This window comes from Diadema antillarum, unplaced genomic scaffold (genome assembly GCF_040938485.1).
Source record: "Diadema antillarum isolate AM-2024a unplaced genomic scaffold, OU_Dant_1.0 seq00000413_RagTag, whole genome shotgun sequence".
Classification (NCBI taxonomy): domain Eukaryota; kingdom Metazoa; phylum Echinodermata; class Echinoidea; order Diadematoida; family Diadematidae; genus Diadema; species Diadema antillarum.
In genome coordinates, this window is record NW_027271399.1 from 290,269 (window position 1) to 305,166 (window position 14,898).

The 14,898-nt window shown below is 37.5% G+C and overlaps 1 protein-coding gene across 1 annotated transcript in view; it reads right to left on the bottom strand.

Annotated features, from left to right (window-relative positions):
• The window catches only part of LOC139732332 (ras GTPase-activating-like protein IQGAP1), a 123,236-nt gene that overhangs the window by 44,252 nt on the left and 64,086 nt on the right, over positions 1-14,898 (bottom strand). Inside the window, exons 10-14 of the mRNA XM_071643198.1 lie at positions 13,742-13,829; positions 8,854-9,017; positions 8,110-8,200; positions 3,945-4,108; positions 2,236-2,272 (exon numbers count right to left, since the gene is read on the bottom strand). Coding sequence (XP_071499299.1) covers positions 2,236-2,272; positions 3,945-4,108; positions 8,110-8,200; positions 8,854-9,017; positions 13,742-13,829 — 544 coding nt within the window. The remainder of the gene's footprint in view (positions 1-2,235; positions 2,273-3,944; positions 4,109-8,109; positions 8,201-8,853; positions 9,018-13,741; positions 13,830-14,898) is intronic.

Below are 14,898 nucleotides of genomic sequence, written 5' to 3' on the forward strand. Positions count from 1 at the left end.
TAAGCAACCACACGTCACCAAAATGTGTGTGAACACAAGGGTTGCTAACCACACTCGTATCCTGTTCCAACCCACTGTCCGAAGTCTTGTGCAAGAACATTTTGTGTGGAACCAGCACTAAGCTGTAATAAAAGACTGTGACATCATCATTTCAATACTCTATTCAGATGGATGTACAACTGTAGACTGTCCCCTTATTAGTCCCATCCCACCTCCTAAAATCTGGCATCCCGTCTTGATTTGGTAGTTTGCTCAAGACACAAAATCTCCTTCATGTCAAGGTACAAGCACATATCTCACATCTGATTTTGTTTTAAATGTGTGAATGTGTGTGTGTGTGCATTTAATCATACATTCAATAAATTTGCTACAACTGGCTGTGAAACAAAGTTTCTCTTGTGTTTACACAACTTCGCACGCAGCGTCACGCCAAAGGGAAGCACAGCCCCCTGGCATCCAGGAGGAGTGTTTAGGTCTGAGTCACACTATCATGTTGGCTAATAAACAAGTTGGCAGTCAGCCAAGCCAGTGACATTGAAAACTTTTTTTTCCCCTCTCGCTCTCTTGTTTAGAAAAGTCCCCTCCGCTTCCGTACAGTACGCCTGCAATCTACTGAGCAACGGTGACTACAGCCTCCTAATATAATCTGTACTTGAGGTAGTTACTTTATTTTAGGAAACCTCACGGGGAACAATGCTATTCACATTGTGACTGGCTTCAACAGGAGGTCAGTCTCCAACACAGCTGCAAGTATATGATTAGTTTTGACCTACAAAGAGATTTCGTTTCTTGGCTAACATCTCAGGGAACAGATCCAATCTCGCCTATTGCCAGTCTCAATGTACATGTAGAAAGAAGAAATGCACCCTCTTTCCCATTGGAGAAAAGAAAAAAAAATGTGGATTTTCTTTAAATGAATATAAACAATATCAATAAAAAGAAAAAAGATATTTATAGGATCACTCTTTGACCTGGATTCGTCATCTAGATATAAACTCTAGTTACTGTATCATATCATTTATTTATTTTTGTATTTAATTTTTTTTTTTTAGAATTGAGATTAACCTTGATGTGGAAATGTCATTGAGCCAGGTAAATATATCTTAACTGAAAAAAAAAAATTGTTAGATCTGTATTCAACATCTCCGTACATCATTCATATTTCCTGTGTGGTCAAGAGCAAAGAATACTTCTGCCTGAAAATGATACATTAGAATTTACTGATACTGCCATGTAAGCTTGTGACTGTTCTTACCTTAATTTTTATTGGAAAGACTGCAAAGATTGACTTTGAACTAAAACACTGCAATCACTCCATCATATTCCTTGTCTTCTTAAAACAGCCTCTCTTTCAGTCTTTCATCTTTCTCTTCCCACACCTTTTCCTTTATTTCTTTGTGATCTCTCTGGAAGAAAGAGGGGGCAAACCTGCATAACCTAACCCTTTAAAACTGCCTGGCAACACATCTCCTAAATGTCACCCAGGGATGGCAGTCGAGACTGGAGACCCCGTCTTTCCCCCCTTTCCTTGCAGCTCCTAATCCCCCGGCTAACACCCATAACGTGGTACCAGTCTTCCCCTCTGCCTGATTACTGGCTTCCTCACGCTCACAGTCACCGTCAGCCACAACACACTCACTGAAAACCAAATCTGGGCTGGGACAGAGGTACTCCTCACCAAGTTAGGTGGGGGAAAAAAACAAAACTTCCTTTTCTTCTTCACAATCAACAAATCTTTAACGATGCACAAGCCACTTCCCTCAATGCTCATGGATGTTCAACATCGTTTAAAAACTTACCAAAATGAAAAACAAAAACATACACAAATCAAAGGAACCTCCGGCCTTAACATTGGCACACACTTTGTATTTCAATGAATAAAGTGACCAGCTCCCATAGATGCGTAAGTGGAGGTATTTTTGAGTGCAATGTGAAAAGAAGAAAAATAAGAAGAGAAGGTGATGACAATAACAAGGACGACGACAATGAATATTGAAGGCGAGGAAGAATATAAAAAAGAGGAGAAGAGGAAAGATGAAAAAGAACAAGAAGAAGAAGAAGAGGAAGAAGAGGAAAAAGAAGAAGAAGAAGAAGGAGGAGGAGGAGGAAGAGGAGGCCTGGAAACAAGAACAGACATCATCTCATCTCATTTGATAGCATGGACGAAGACTGTTGAACACTAGATTAGACATATTTCAAACTGAGAGCAATGAAGGTAATAAGCAGCGTCCTTACCTCGGACGGCATCTTCTAGCTGCTCATGATTCAAATCCTGCAAAAATTCAAAGAAAAGGAAAACAGAAACTCAGATGAAAACAAAAGGAATATGATTGCATTCAAGATCAATGATGATCCTTAGTACTGTACGAGCTGAAATTTTCGTGGTGGTTTTATTTTATGCGAATTTCGTGAATCGCCTTTGAACCGCGAAAATAACAACGCACGAATAACTAAGTTCAGTTAGACCCTCGCAACCGCAAAATTAACAACACGCGAAGATGTCCTCCAAGTAGCAATTTGCGAAAATATCTGTACGCGAAAATTTCAGCTCGTATAGTAATACTCTAAATCATTTCAGCATTAATATCTATAAAACTCCTTGATTACCTTACCAGGAGGAATTTGTGCATTACAACTTCTCATTATCATAACTGCTACTGCTACAATGTTACTTGTCAGTGTCTCATTGGATAAAACCTGAAGTGTTAGAAATATGTGATAAAAATGCTTTATCTGTTAGGATTTTAATACATCTTTACACAAACGCTATACCTTATGAGACTTGCTAAAGCCATACACGTGTACTTGTAATATCATCACTGCATTTTTTTAATGAAGTCATATCATAATTTCCAAGGACACACTCCAAAATAACACATCAGTTTAAAACAAGTATTGCAATTGTATCTGTAAAAATTTCATCTAAGTAAGGGTGAACAAGGAAAACAAAGTCCTTAAAACATGATTAATATCAATTTTTGTCCTTTTAAATTTTATAATGAAGAGCACAGACAAAGTGTATCTTTTGAAAGTTGAGCACAAATTACACATCATGTTCTGACCAAGTGTTTCAATCCTATTCTTAGAAAAGACATGGATATGCAATCACAATCGAAAGTAAGAAAACAAAAATCAAACACGAACACACCCAAAGAAAATCTTGGACTTGCGCCTAAAAGCTACTGTGCACTGCGTATCCATAGCTGCCTTGTGTTGAGATACATTGTTTGAAATCCTACATCATAAAGTCTGGGAATGTCACAATAGGATATGGAGTATCTTGTGTCAGTGTCACGAAATGAGCTTTGTTTTCCATATTTCAGCATCACGTCTGAAAAGACCTGGGTTCATTCCAACCAGCAAAGTTTCCTCTTTCCCCACAATCACTTGCCCTGCATTGTCGCAATGTCCTTGACAATGTTGCAAAACCCACCATGAAAACCCCCCAAGACTATCTTTCCTTTAGGAAAAGCCAGTTGCGCAACCGATGAGGGAGCAGACCTTCTATAATCCTGTTCCCCAAATCATACCTCACGATCTATGTCAAGATCACGTATGCCAGGGGCAGATTATGTTCTTGTGCCAGTTTTCTGCCTGCCAACAAGCTTCGAGAGGATTTGGGGTTGCTCGTGGCAACTGAAATACCAAAACTTGATTAAAGTTCACACACCGTTTTCACTGTCACATATTCTTCTGATGTGGCTTCAGTGAATGGCATTAGCACAATTTTCTTCAATCTTCTTTCAGGTTATATACTTATTACGTCTACATGTACCTAAATCTCTAAATTTTAGATGACCAATGAAAATGCAAATTCATTACTGTTTTTATGAAAAATGGATATCACTGTCACACCAGCAGAGTATGCTCAAGACCATACGTAGTGAATTGGATAAAATGAATTCGGTCTTTAAGATTTTGACGGGGGAATCCCCCCTACATACCCCCTCATTGCTCAGCTTGAGCCTGGACAGCTCCGTCTTGTAGAGTGGCGGGCAGTAGGGGTGGACGCTGGGCAGTTGGGCCTCCGGTCTCATCAGAGCCTCCATCAGCTCCTCGGCCGTGCCGCCGTCAATGAGGTTGTTGATGCTCTCCACTGAGCTGTCCACTGTGGGGTAGATGGATGGAAAACACCCAGTCACACCTCAGCACAAACTTATACCCATCTCACCATTCCCTTTGTCCTTTCCTTTGTATGAAAGAACAGTCCGCATTTGTTTTAGTTTAGAAGTGAACACCCCCCTCATGTGTCCAAGCAATTACAAACAGTCCCACAAGGGTGTTGCATCGGTGAAAATATAGAAAGAGCAATTCATTATCTAAACTTTACTAATATGTTTCATGAATATTGGAGGAAGTTACAGGAGAATTCTCACTCTGACAAAGTGGTTTGGGGAAAAAAAGTCCTGAAAGAGCTGCAGATTGCAGAAAATTTTGGTAAATTGTATTTGGTGATATGTTTATTTACAATAGTACTAGAACATCTAAACTTTGTATATATTTTAATTCAAGTCAGAACTGCAGCATAGTGTATGCATTAAAATAATACATTTAAATACCCAAAATATTATCACTCTTTCTCTGTACTTTCTAAAATGAATTGGACTTTTTTTTTGGTCATGGCAGATTCGTAAAAACATGACGTCCTTCATCTCTTTGCCTTCCATGTGCGTATACAATGGAATCGGGCTTGCTGTCGTATCAATAGTCATACGCTAAAAATATATATGATTTTGGTCAAATAGTCTTAAGCTGATGCTCTCACATCACCCCTTTTTTTTCAGCAAAGTAACTCTATGTTTGAAGGAATTGGAGCCAACCTCTCATGTAAATATACATAATTTATCCACAAAAAACAAACAAACATGGATTTCACTTTATGCTATGGCACAATGGTGAATGCTTTCCTACATCTTGAAAAGGCAAATGAGAGATTTGCCGTAATAAAGACAGATGATGGCTGAAATGAGGCTAGGTTGATTACATATATCATTCATCTATAAAGATACTAGTTTCAATTTTTGTGTCATGCATGCTTTCATATGGCAGCATAAGACTGGGACACACAACTTACAGCTTAATGCCAAACCACATTCACGTCAACAGAAATGGATTAACATCCTACAAGCATAATGGCTATCCATTAAAATTGGGACATAAGTATGTGTAAGTTATGAAGTTTTGGTGTTACACTTGTTTTTGTAAACCAGTGCAATTGGTGGGAACCACTCATGCATTGTGAGTGTCCAAATCCCCTACATTATATCATCAAAGTCAACTTGAATATGGCGTGGCATTGCTCTTTAACAGTTGATTCATATTATTTCTGGTCATTCTAATAGCAAAATGATGAGGATCATACAAGAGAGACGTGTTTAAACACAGAGGCGGAACTTGATTTGTCATTCGACAAATATGAGACATAACAAGGGATGCCCACTCTGGTGTCAGTGAAACCAAGGCTACTGAAAGATTGAGACAGCACATTGCTGAGAGACAGAGAAATAAATACAGATGGACAGACAGACAGACAGACAGACATACATAGAAACAGACAGATAGAGAGAGAAATACATATTGAGAGAAAGAGAGATAGAAGAGAAAGAAAAGTAGGTGACAATGAACCCCTAAAAGGTGATTCTCTGCTGTCACCATCCCTTCAGAGTATCAAGAAAAAAAAAGAAGAACTGCAGAACAATTGGACGACACCAGAGCATACAGTAAGTTGAAAGGCTCTGAACCTTGTAACAAATTAGTTGATAAATGTGATGAATATTAATTTGTATTAAACCTGTATCTGGGTAGAGATGTTGCTGATTACATCAGTTTAATTTTTCCCCACCTTTCTAAATTGGTAACAATGTGTAAACTTGGAATATATGATTAAAGGAACGAGGAAAGATGAGAAGAAAATCCAACAAGAAAAAAATAGTTGATTTGACAGACAGGCTTAAAATTTTCCTCAAAAGGAATTGAGATTTGTTGGAATAGGTTTCAAGTTAACAATGACAAGACTGAGGCATCAAAACTGACAACATCAAATTAGATGACAAACATTTACCTTGTGCTTAATAGTAGTGATATCCGACTATGTACACAAGTTTGTATGATGGTTTTGAAACTGAGCGTAATGAGTCATATGGTAGAAGAAAATTATGAGAGAGTTACTCTACATTTCAGTAAACCTGAAAGATATGCATCAAGATAGATTGTAGGGACTAATATACACAATTATGTACACCCACAGAGGTGTAGGTGAGAATGGTGAATGGTAATATGAAAGAGATAAATACACCACACTTTAAAGTTTGTGAAACTGAATAATATGTTGATAGCAAAAGATGACAAAACATGTATGTGACTGTGAGGAAATTTGCAAATACCTCTGCAGGGCCGAACGTTGCCTGGTATTGGAATTACATTGCTTTCATTACTTCCTACAGCTGAACAGATGGTATCATTGCTATATCTATGTTTTCAATAAAGATCTTAGAAACTATTTTTGGAGCATAAACAGTATGACTACGCACTATGTAAATGTCATGTGATATGCACACCTAGACTGAAAGTTCAACAGTTCTCATCAAGATGCATACTGCAAGTCCTCCTATTTCTTTGCAGGCATCAGTCTATCAATCAAATATAGCGGAAGTAGCTCCTTCATGCTGTCACTGTGTAAATTCATGTTTGGCAACACTATGTTCATTTTGACATTATACAATGCATATGGATGAGCACTGTGTCTAAAGTTTCAGGCTAAAATTTGATGATTTCAAGACGTTTTCATTAAATCTCAATGACCTTGATATATAAAGAACAGTAATTGTAAGTGCTTATACTGGTTAGTTTAGTTGTAAACTTTCCCCCTGGTCTCACATACTAACATGAAAATACTTGACCATCAGAGTTTTTTCCTAGAAAAAAAAAGGACAACAACAACAACAACAAGAGACAAGAGAAACAATAGAAAACATTTAGAGCATCACATAACACTACCATTGTCACAACAGCTGAAGCAAAAGTTAGATTTGCTATAAAGCATTGTTCATGAGTAGGAATCAGCATACATGATCGTATCTCACCATGCCAACTGGTCAACTAACCTCAATATGGTTGTTGGTTAATGCTTCTGATGTAATATTTATGTGAGATATTGAACATTTACATCACTTATGTGCCAAAAATCATGTGTACCATTAAAAAAAAAAATCCAAGAAACTTCTATGAACCTTCAGATATCACTAATGTCAAAATTGGAGGTGGTTTTTCATTCATGATTCATTGCACGTAACTGTAATATTCCATTTGCCATCTCTGAAGGGAAATTTTATGCCAAGTGGGAACTTGCCCAAATAATGCTAAGGCTGATTTGGTTCAGGTTTTTGTTTATTGTGGCCCATCAGAATGCCTCTTCTCAAATGATCACTATATTGCATTAAGTACATCCCTTTATTTACAGTGAGATGAGGTTCACTGATCATAACCTTTGACCTTGAGAGTTGACCTTTGACTGGGCCATGACACACTGAAAACGTTCCTCAATCAATTTCTATCCTGTACAAAATTGCATTCTCATTGGATTTGGGCTAGATTAAGTTATGGCTGGAAAAAGAGATTCACAGCTAATACTTAGTGACCTTTGACCTTGATCACTGACCTTTCCACCTTACAGTTTATCTAAATAACTGCACACATACTTCCCCCTTTCAGAGGCTTAAAATGCATGCAATATTATTTCCAAAGTTTACTTACAGTTATCCTTTTATGAGTTGCATTCTATGACACAATATCTGATTACACAGAAACATAGTCTGACCTAAGGTCATGCAATGGCCTGGTAGTCTTTGGCCCATATATGCCTAGAGCTACATTGTAATATCAATCACACTCATTTTCATAATGGTATGAAAGTTGCATGTTTAACCCACTGAATACTACTCCCATGCATATTTTTGCAGGTGTCAATGGGAAATGAGTGTTATAGCAAAATCAGCCCGTCCTCACCGGGTTAACTGTTGTGCATAAGCTGCATTTGCTAAAACATCTTTTGCAAGGATATGGCTATAAAAGCTCTTTAAGATACAAGTGGCCAAACGTCGGTGGACTTACTGTCTCTCTCTGCCTTGGCCTGGACGTTGGAGGCATAGACCCCAGCCTGTAACTCCTCCTTGTCAAGTCTTGGGTTCAGCTCACCGCTTGCCTGACATGGCAGGAAGTGAGGGTACAATTAATGTTTGCAAAGTCACAAATACAACTGCACACAATGTCTTTGCCTCTTTCCCCTAATGCAGTGAGACATATTTCTGTCCAAATCACTGGCAACCTTTCAACCCCTTTATAAAGCAAAGGTTAAAAAAATAACAAAAACAAGATTGTGTCAAAAAAAAAAAGGTGAATTTTGCAAATTCATGAAATCCCTGGACTATTTTGACATCACAAATTGCTGTAGAGAATCCAATTCAAGAGGGTGGCACATGGAATCAACAGAAAAGGAAACAATTCATAATCCTTGAACAGGTTGTCTGATTTTTGTTGCATTTCAGCTCCTTGTTTCACTAATGCTTCCGCATTCACTTAACCCGCATGGATGTTTAGGGAAACTTTCCCTTTAACAGCATATATGCTTATATTAATGATTAATGTATGTGGTATGTGAACTTATCCAGTTGTACATTTCCAAGAAGAAAACATAGATTAACTCCTTCAGTCTTATAGGAAACATATTTATATAGAATATCAAAATGTTTTTACCATTGAGGTTACGAGAGGCTAACAGCACCCATCAAACTTGCTCCCTTGCTCTTAGAAAGTGATAATACAAAGAGATTGTTATCATTTCTCAGCTGTTCATACCTCTGCCTTGTCTTGCCTCGCCTGCTGGAGAGTGGCGAGGTACCAGTCTGCATTCTCTCTGTTGACATCTTTCAGTCCGAGGGCAGGGTTCATCAGCACCTCAACCAGTTCTGATGCATTCTGGGTAGACAGGAGGGACTGTATCTTATCCAGTTGTTTGTTCACTGAGAAACAAAACAAGAATGAATCAAAGGTCATACATTAACAAGTAATTAATTACAAGAAATTATTTGCAGGGGCAACATATTAAGATAAAGCATGAGATAATACATATTCTCAGTAGAGTATTAATGGACTGTGAAAATACAATAAGCTTTTTGTAGAAGTATTCTGTAAGTGGTAATTAGCTGAATATAATATTTTACAGCATTTTCCTTTTCAGTTCTTTGCAATTTTGATCAGCGTATCTAAAAATAATTTTGCTTGGTCATGGGAATGTGATAAAATCAATTGGCAGTCATTTCACAAAAATTGAGACAAATGGATGCTGCAAAGATTTCTACATCTTCCAAAGTGTTGAATGATATTGTTTAGTGATGTCAAGTCTAATAACAAAATACCATGTCAACTGGGGCTTGAACCAACAAGTTCATCCAGTTCAAGCACTTAATCACTCAACAATGACATGCACACAAAGCTGGATATTGGTATCTTTTTTTTTAAATAAAAAGAAAAAAAAAAACATAATCCTCACTTTCCAAGAATCAGCAGGCTTTTTGCAATGTGACAAGCTACTGTATTGAAATATATTTATACCAGTGTGACACTCAACATTTGACTCAATTGCATGGCAAATAACTTAGAATATAAGTAAGCCTTTCTTCAATTCTATGATATCATCCTGCACAGCATAACTCCTGATAAACCTGAAGTACACAGTATGCAGTCTCATACATAACTATAGAAAGTAGTAATCTCCATTGTAAGACTATCTTTATAACTCAATAATGAACCAAATTACTACTTTTTAAACAAAGAGGCCAAAAAGGACCAATTATTTCCCATAGTTCAGTTCACACTCCTAAGACTGCATGCACCAGACAACCTACACACTCTTACACAGACAATATGCAATGCCTTCAAGACTCGTCTGATCAGAAGAACTCGTCTGGGAAGTGCAGACATGACCCTAAATTCATGAAGTTGTTAAACTTGTAACAAAACTCCTGTCTGATGTTTACAACAATCTGTGAGAGAACATTTTCCCCCGCCCAGACAACTATCCGTGACTTTTGACCTCTGATCCTTGGGGTCAATTTGTTTCAATACATCATCAGCCATCTTTATCTCCTGATCTGAGTTTGAGCTACGCAGTAGAATCCCAAATCTGCGGCAGGGTTATCCATATTCCGTAATACCGAAAATAAGACTGGCGTCAGATGTCAGCTGTTGACTTTGACTTTACAACATGCCATTTCCAATCAAATTGGATATAAGATTGGGTATCAAATCGAAGATTGAAGGGGGATATTCTGCTGTGTTTACAACTGTGTTTTTGCACTAGGTTACAAAGAAACCACCTGTTTTCAACAACCTCTTCAGGCACATCAAAACTCTCTCTTCAGCACTTCAAAACTGAGATTTACGCTTACATAGACAGCATGCTACCCTCTGTCACAGTCACAGGCCTGTCGATTATCCTAAGATAGTTCACTTGAACCTGTTACTTCACATCAGAATAATTACAAAGTGAGAATTCTAGGTACAACCTTGTAAACATACTCTACATGTCTCAGAAAATTTTCATGCATGTTGCCATACACAGCCACTGGCTGACACTCCGCAGCAAGATTATCAAGTAACATGGATCTAGGCCTTAACTGTCTGCAAACCCTGTACAGCACACCATCCATCAAACATTTGTGGGTGTCTAACCACTGGGTAATCCTCCTTGATCTTGTAATAGGGGCATTGACCTTTGGAAAGGTCTTCCCCCACACCCACAATCTCTACATATATATATTGTCTAGAGAGTGAAGCAGGCTTGAACACATACATGTAGTCAATGTAGAAAAGAAGAGTTTTTTGTGTGTATTTGTACATACTTTTTTTTAATTTTGGCAATAAACAATTTGGAAAGTTAATCAAATCAACAAAGCTGATCTGAATAATCAAATGGCAAAAATAGTAAATGTAGTCATACTCATTACATATTCTTAATTCTTTAGCCCACTTAGCATTTAAAAATGATTACACTCCTTAACAACAAACTTAAAAAAAAAAATCAGAATCAGAAACTCTACACATATGCAACAAACATATTCCACACACATTCACACAAACAGACTTAACAACCATTATCAAAGAATTCTATCACAGTGCAACTTATGCTGCTTTTGAATTGATTGCTACTTGCCAACCTGGGCATAACTTTTCACCCACAAACACAGCTAAAGGCACCAAAAATAATCACACTCATACCCCTGGCCAAGCCAGCCTTACCCCACTATGCACATGTGGCCAAACAATATCCTGTATGATAAGCCTATATCAACTGATAATAGCAGATTTCCTTTCAGAAAATCTCAAAACATCAACAATCATAGAGGTCATATAAGGTATGTGCATAAAAACCTTTGCTTGGCATGGTATATTTGCAAGGAAAGTGCTCACTGTAATTTGCCATTCCATGATCTGCATAGCATGCAATTTTTTAGAACCATCAAACTGTTCCATGCAATTTGAACCTTTCAAAACAGTGTACCCCTCTTATGAAAAGCATATGAGTAGTGCAGTCATGAAAAACACAAAAACATGCACAAACTTTATTTAGATGACAGGTCTGTCTGCTGCTGACACAGATTCACTTTTGAAGCTTCAGTCTACTTAAGTTTTACAAGTAGGTTTTACACAAAGGACTGTATCTCCCAAGTCATTGTAATGGGAGCCCGATGAATAATCAGAAAATCTTGAGAGCCGTCAATCAACGCTGGGATCTCTAGAACAGTCCCAGGGACGATTGTGCCAAACTTTTGTGACATTATGCCAATTTCTGCAAGGTTTGGGGAAGGGGGTGGTTGGTGCGGGATGGTGATTACGGAGTTTGTCTGTCTGTTATCCACAGTCAAACAGTCCTTAACCCTATGACTGTCAAGCCACTGTAATGTATCAATCACCAAGTTTTCTGGATTTGACAGTCAAACAGTCCTTAAAGGGGAATGAAACCCAAATAAAAATACAATTTTTTTTTCTTAAAGTATGCATTTCCTCGAGTTGTTACTGTATATTTTCTCTTTATTGTTGTCCATGTGTGATGCCAGAAAATGATGTAGTCTTCTTATCCAGCGATGAACTATCAAAATTTGTAATTTTTCAACAGAACTTCAATGTTTTCTAATAATATTGCTGCATTCCCTCCACCCACATCCACATTTGGTTTTTATTCTCCTTCAACCCAATAACTGTCAGGCCCCAGTAATGGATGTATACAAGTGTAACAGGTTATAAACTCCCTCTCTCTAAAAAAAAAAGGAAGAAGAAATAAATAAAAGAAATATGTATATATTTTTTTTTAAGTTGCCCCTTGAATTTCTCTTCACTTTCTCTAAGTGTTTCACCTTGAGAAAATGTTGGGGTGTGATTTGTGTTGTATGAAAACCAAGTATTTCATATTTCAAGATATTGCTATAAAGCAAAATGGCATATGGAAAATCAACAAACTTGATTGACTCTGTGGTGAACTATCATTTTCTCAAAAGATGTTGATTATTTCAAATTTCAACAACATGGCTGTAAAGTTTAGTTGGCACTGCAATGATTGTGCAAAGAGCATATCTCTGAATCAAAACACACATGTAGGAATGTGTACTAGTGTTTGCCAAAGACTGATTGCAACTGTGTGTCAAATTTAGACTGCCAAACTACACATAACAACAACCTGCATTTACTGCGTATCCTTACACAGTCTGAATGCAACATCTGTTGATTACAATCTGGCTATGCCACTCGTGTATAACAGCTGCGATTTCACAACCCATATACACTGCTGTGTCTCTTGTCATCAGAATTATTTATCACACTTTGCATTCCAAATCACACCTGGTTGAACTTTGCCATTTGCCTATAGAGTGCAAAATGTCTATCTTTTAACATCACACCTCACTTTTACAGCTTCCAGAAAATCAACATAAAACTTTCACCTCCTCTTCACACTAATGCTGTTCTAGAATTTTAGACTGAAGTTGTTTTTCAATAAAATTGTTCCATTACCTTCGCCCGAAAACTTGTAAAAAAAACCTCCACAAATATGCGAGACTATCACTTGGCATTCCATAATTCAGGAATCAGTACGCAAGACTGCGGGGCATGTTTAGCCAGAAGGATGCACAATGTTTGGTTAGCCCAAATTCATACCCAGCACCATCAATGTCTATATGGTTTAAAGTTGTTAATGCTTGCAAACTCAAGAATGTCATAAAAAAGGAGCAATGTGCATTCCTTCACAAACATAAGTATTGACACAATCAAATTATATCTAAAACAAAGGCTGTTCCTTGACAACCAGAATGCTAGCCCAATGCTTACCGGGTGAAGCAATAACTGACGCATGCAAACTGGATTTCATGTGTTGAATAGAACTGAGTTTTTTACAGGTAGATGGAATAGTTTGTTACTAGGTCCACAGTGGCAAGAAAGTCCACAGGTCTGATCAATAAGCTGGTCCACATGAAGAACAGACAGTTACTAGGCAAGTTTGCATGTAACAATATCAAAACCAACTCATTCATGTTTGTCATCTCAAAGAGTTATACTTCTAATGCTGTCAAGATGTTTGGTTGCTGGCAGAATGTTCTGATAAATATAAACAAACCAAACAAGAAAAACACAGAGTACTAAGTAACTTGCTTGCACAGCACAATCAAGATATTTGATATGTCATTAAACTTACGATTGACTCTGTTGACGTTTCCCTGGATCTCTGCCTGTGTGAGGAGCAGATCATAGGCATCCATGTCCTCCTCTGCCTCGATTGTAGACTGAGGTCACCAAAAAACACACACAAAAAAGAATGAAACCAAAAACACACAAACAAACCCTCATTAGCAACAAATTCCCAGTCAAAATGATGAAAATAGGCCCATTTAAGCCATTAGTTTTCTAAAATAGTTACATTATTTTTATTAAATCCATTAAGGACCAACAGAATGCATAGTGAAACCCATGCATAGGAAGTGAAGGTGGACAACTGTAGTCTGATATCCAGGCAGGAAGCTACTTTGGGGTTGCCTGGATGTGTTTCATTTTTTAGTTTGTACTGAAGCCTTGAGTGAAGGCTATCAGTTTTTTATTCATCTACTGATCTCTCTAGCAATCTATTCACAGTGACAGTATCTCACAAAGCTACCCCATGCCAGCTGGTTTGAGATGATGTCCCAAATATCCTGTAACACAAGAGGGTGGTTTCTACTTACAATGATTGAATTTGAGAAAGTAAAGGATGGTGGAAACAGTTCTATGTCCTGTGTGTGATAACAAGTATTTAAGAATAGGTAATCCTACCCATCTGCAACAATACTTCAGTACATGAGGAATTCATTAACATTGGGATAGTGTACAACATGACGCACCAGCTGCTTAAAAAAAAAGGAAATAAAAATCTTGTTCAGTGAATAACTCCACTAATCCATTCATCTAAAATCAATTCTTTTGCAAAACATAGATGAAACAAGGATATTGGCTGATATTCAGTTTTGTGAAAATAAGGGTGACAAGATGGTTGAATTGCATCATTTGATGAAATACGCCATGAAGAAACAATATGAACAAACAAAATAAAGCGGAAGACAAGATTAATAAAAAGAAAATAAACCAGGGTAACCATGGTGTTTGCTATCCAATACTCCTCTATCCATTCTGGTATGTACCACTGGATCCATGTAACCAAATTAAATGAAAGTACCCATCAAATATAAGACTTCTAATAAGAATGAAGAAAAAATAAATCTCGGATTTCTAACTACACTGCTGGTACCTTCAGTGGAGCCTGCACGACAGCATTGTTATCAAGGATGTAAAGAGGGATTTGGGATAGAGTAAAAAAAAATG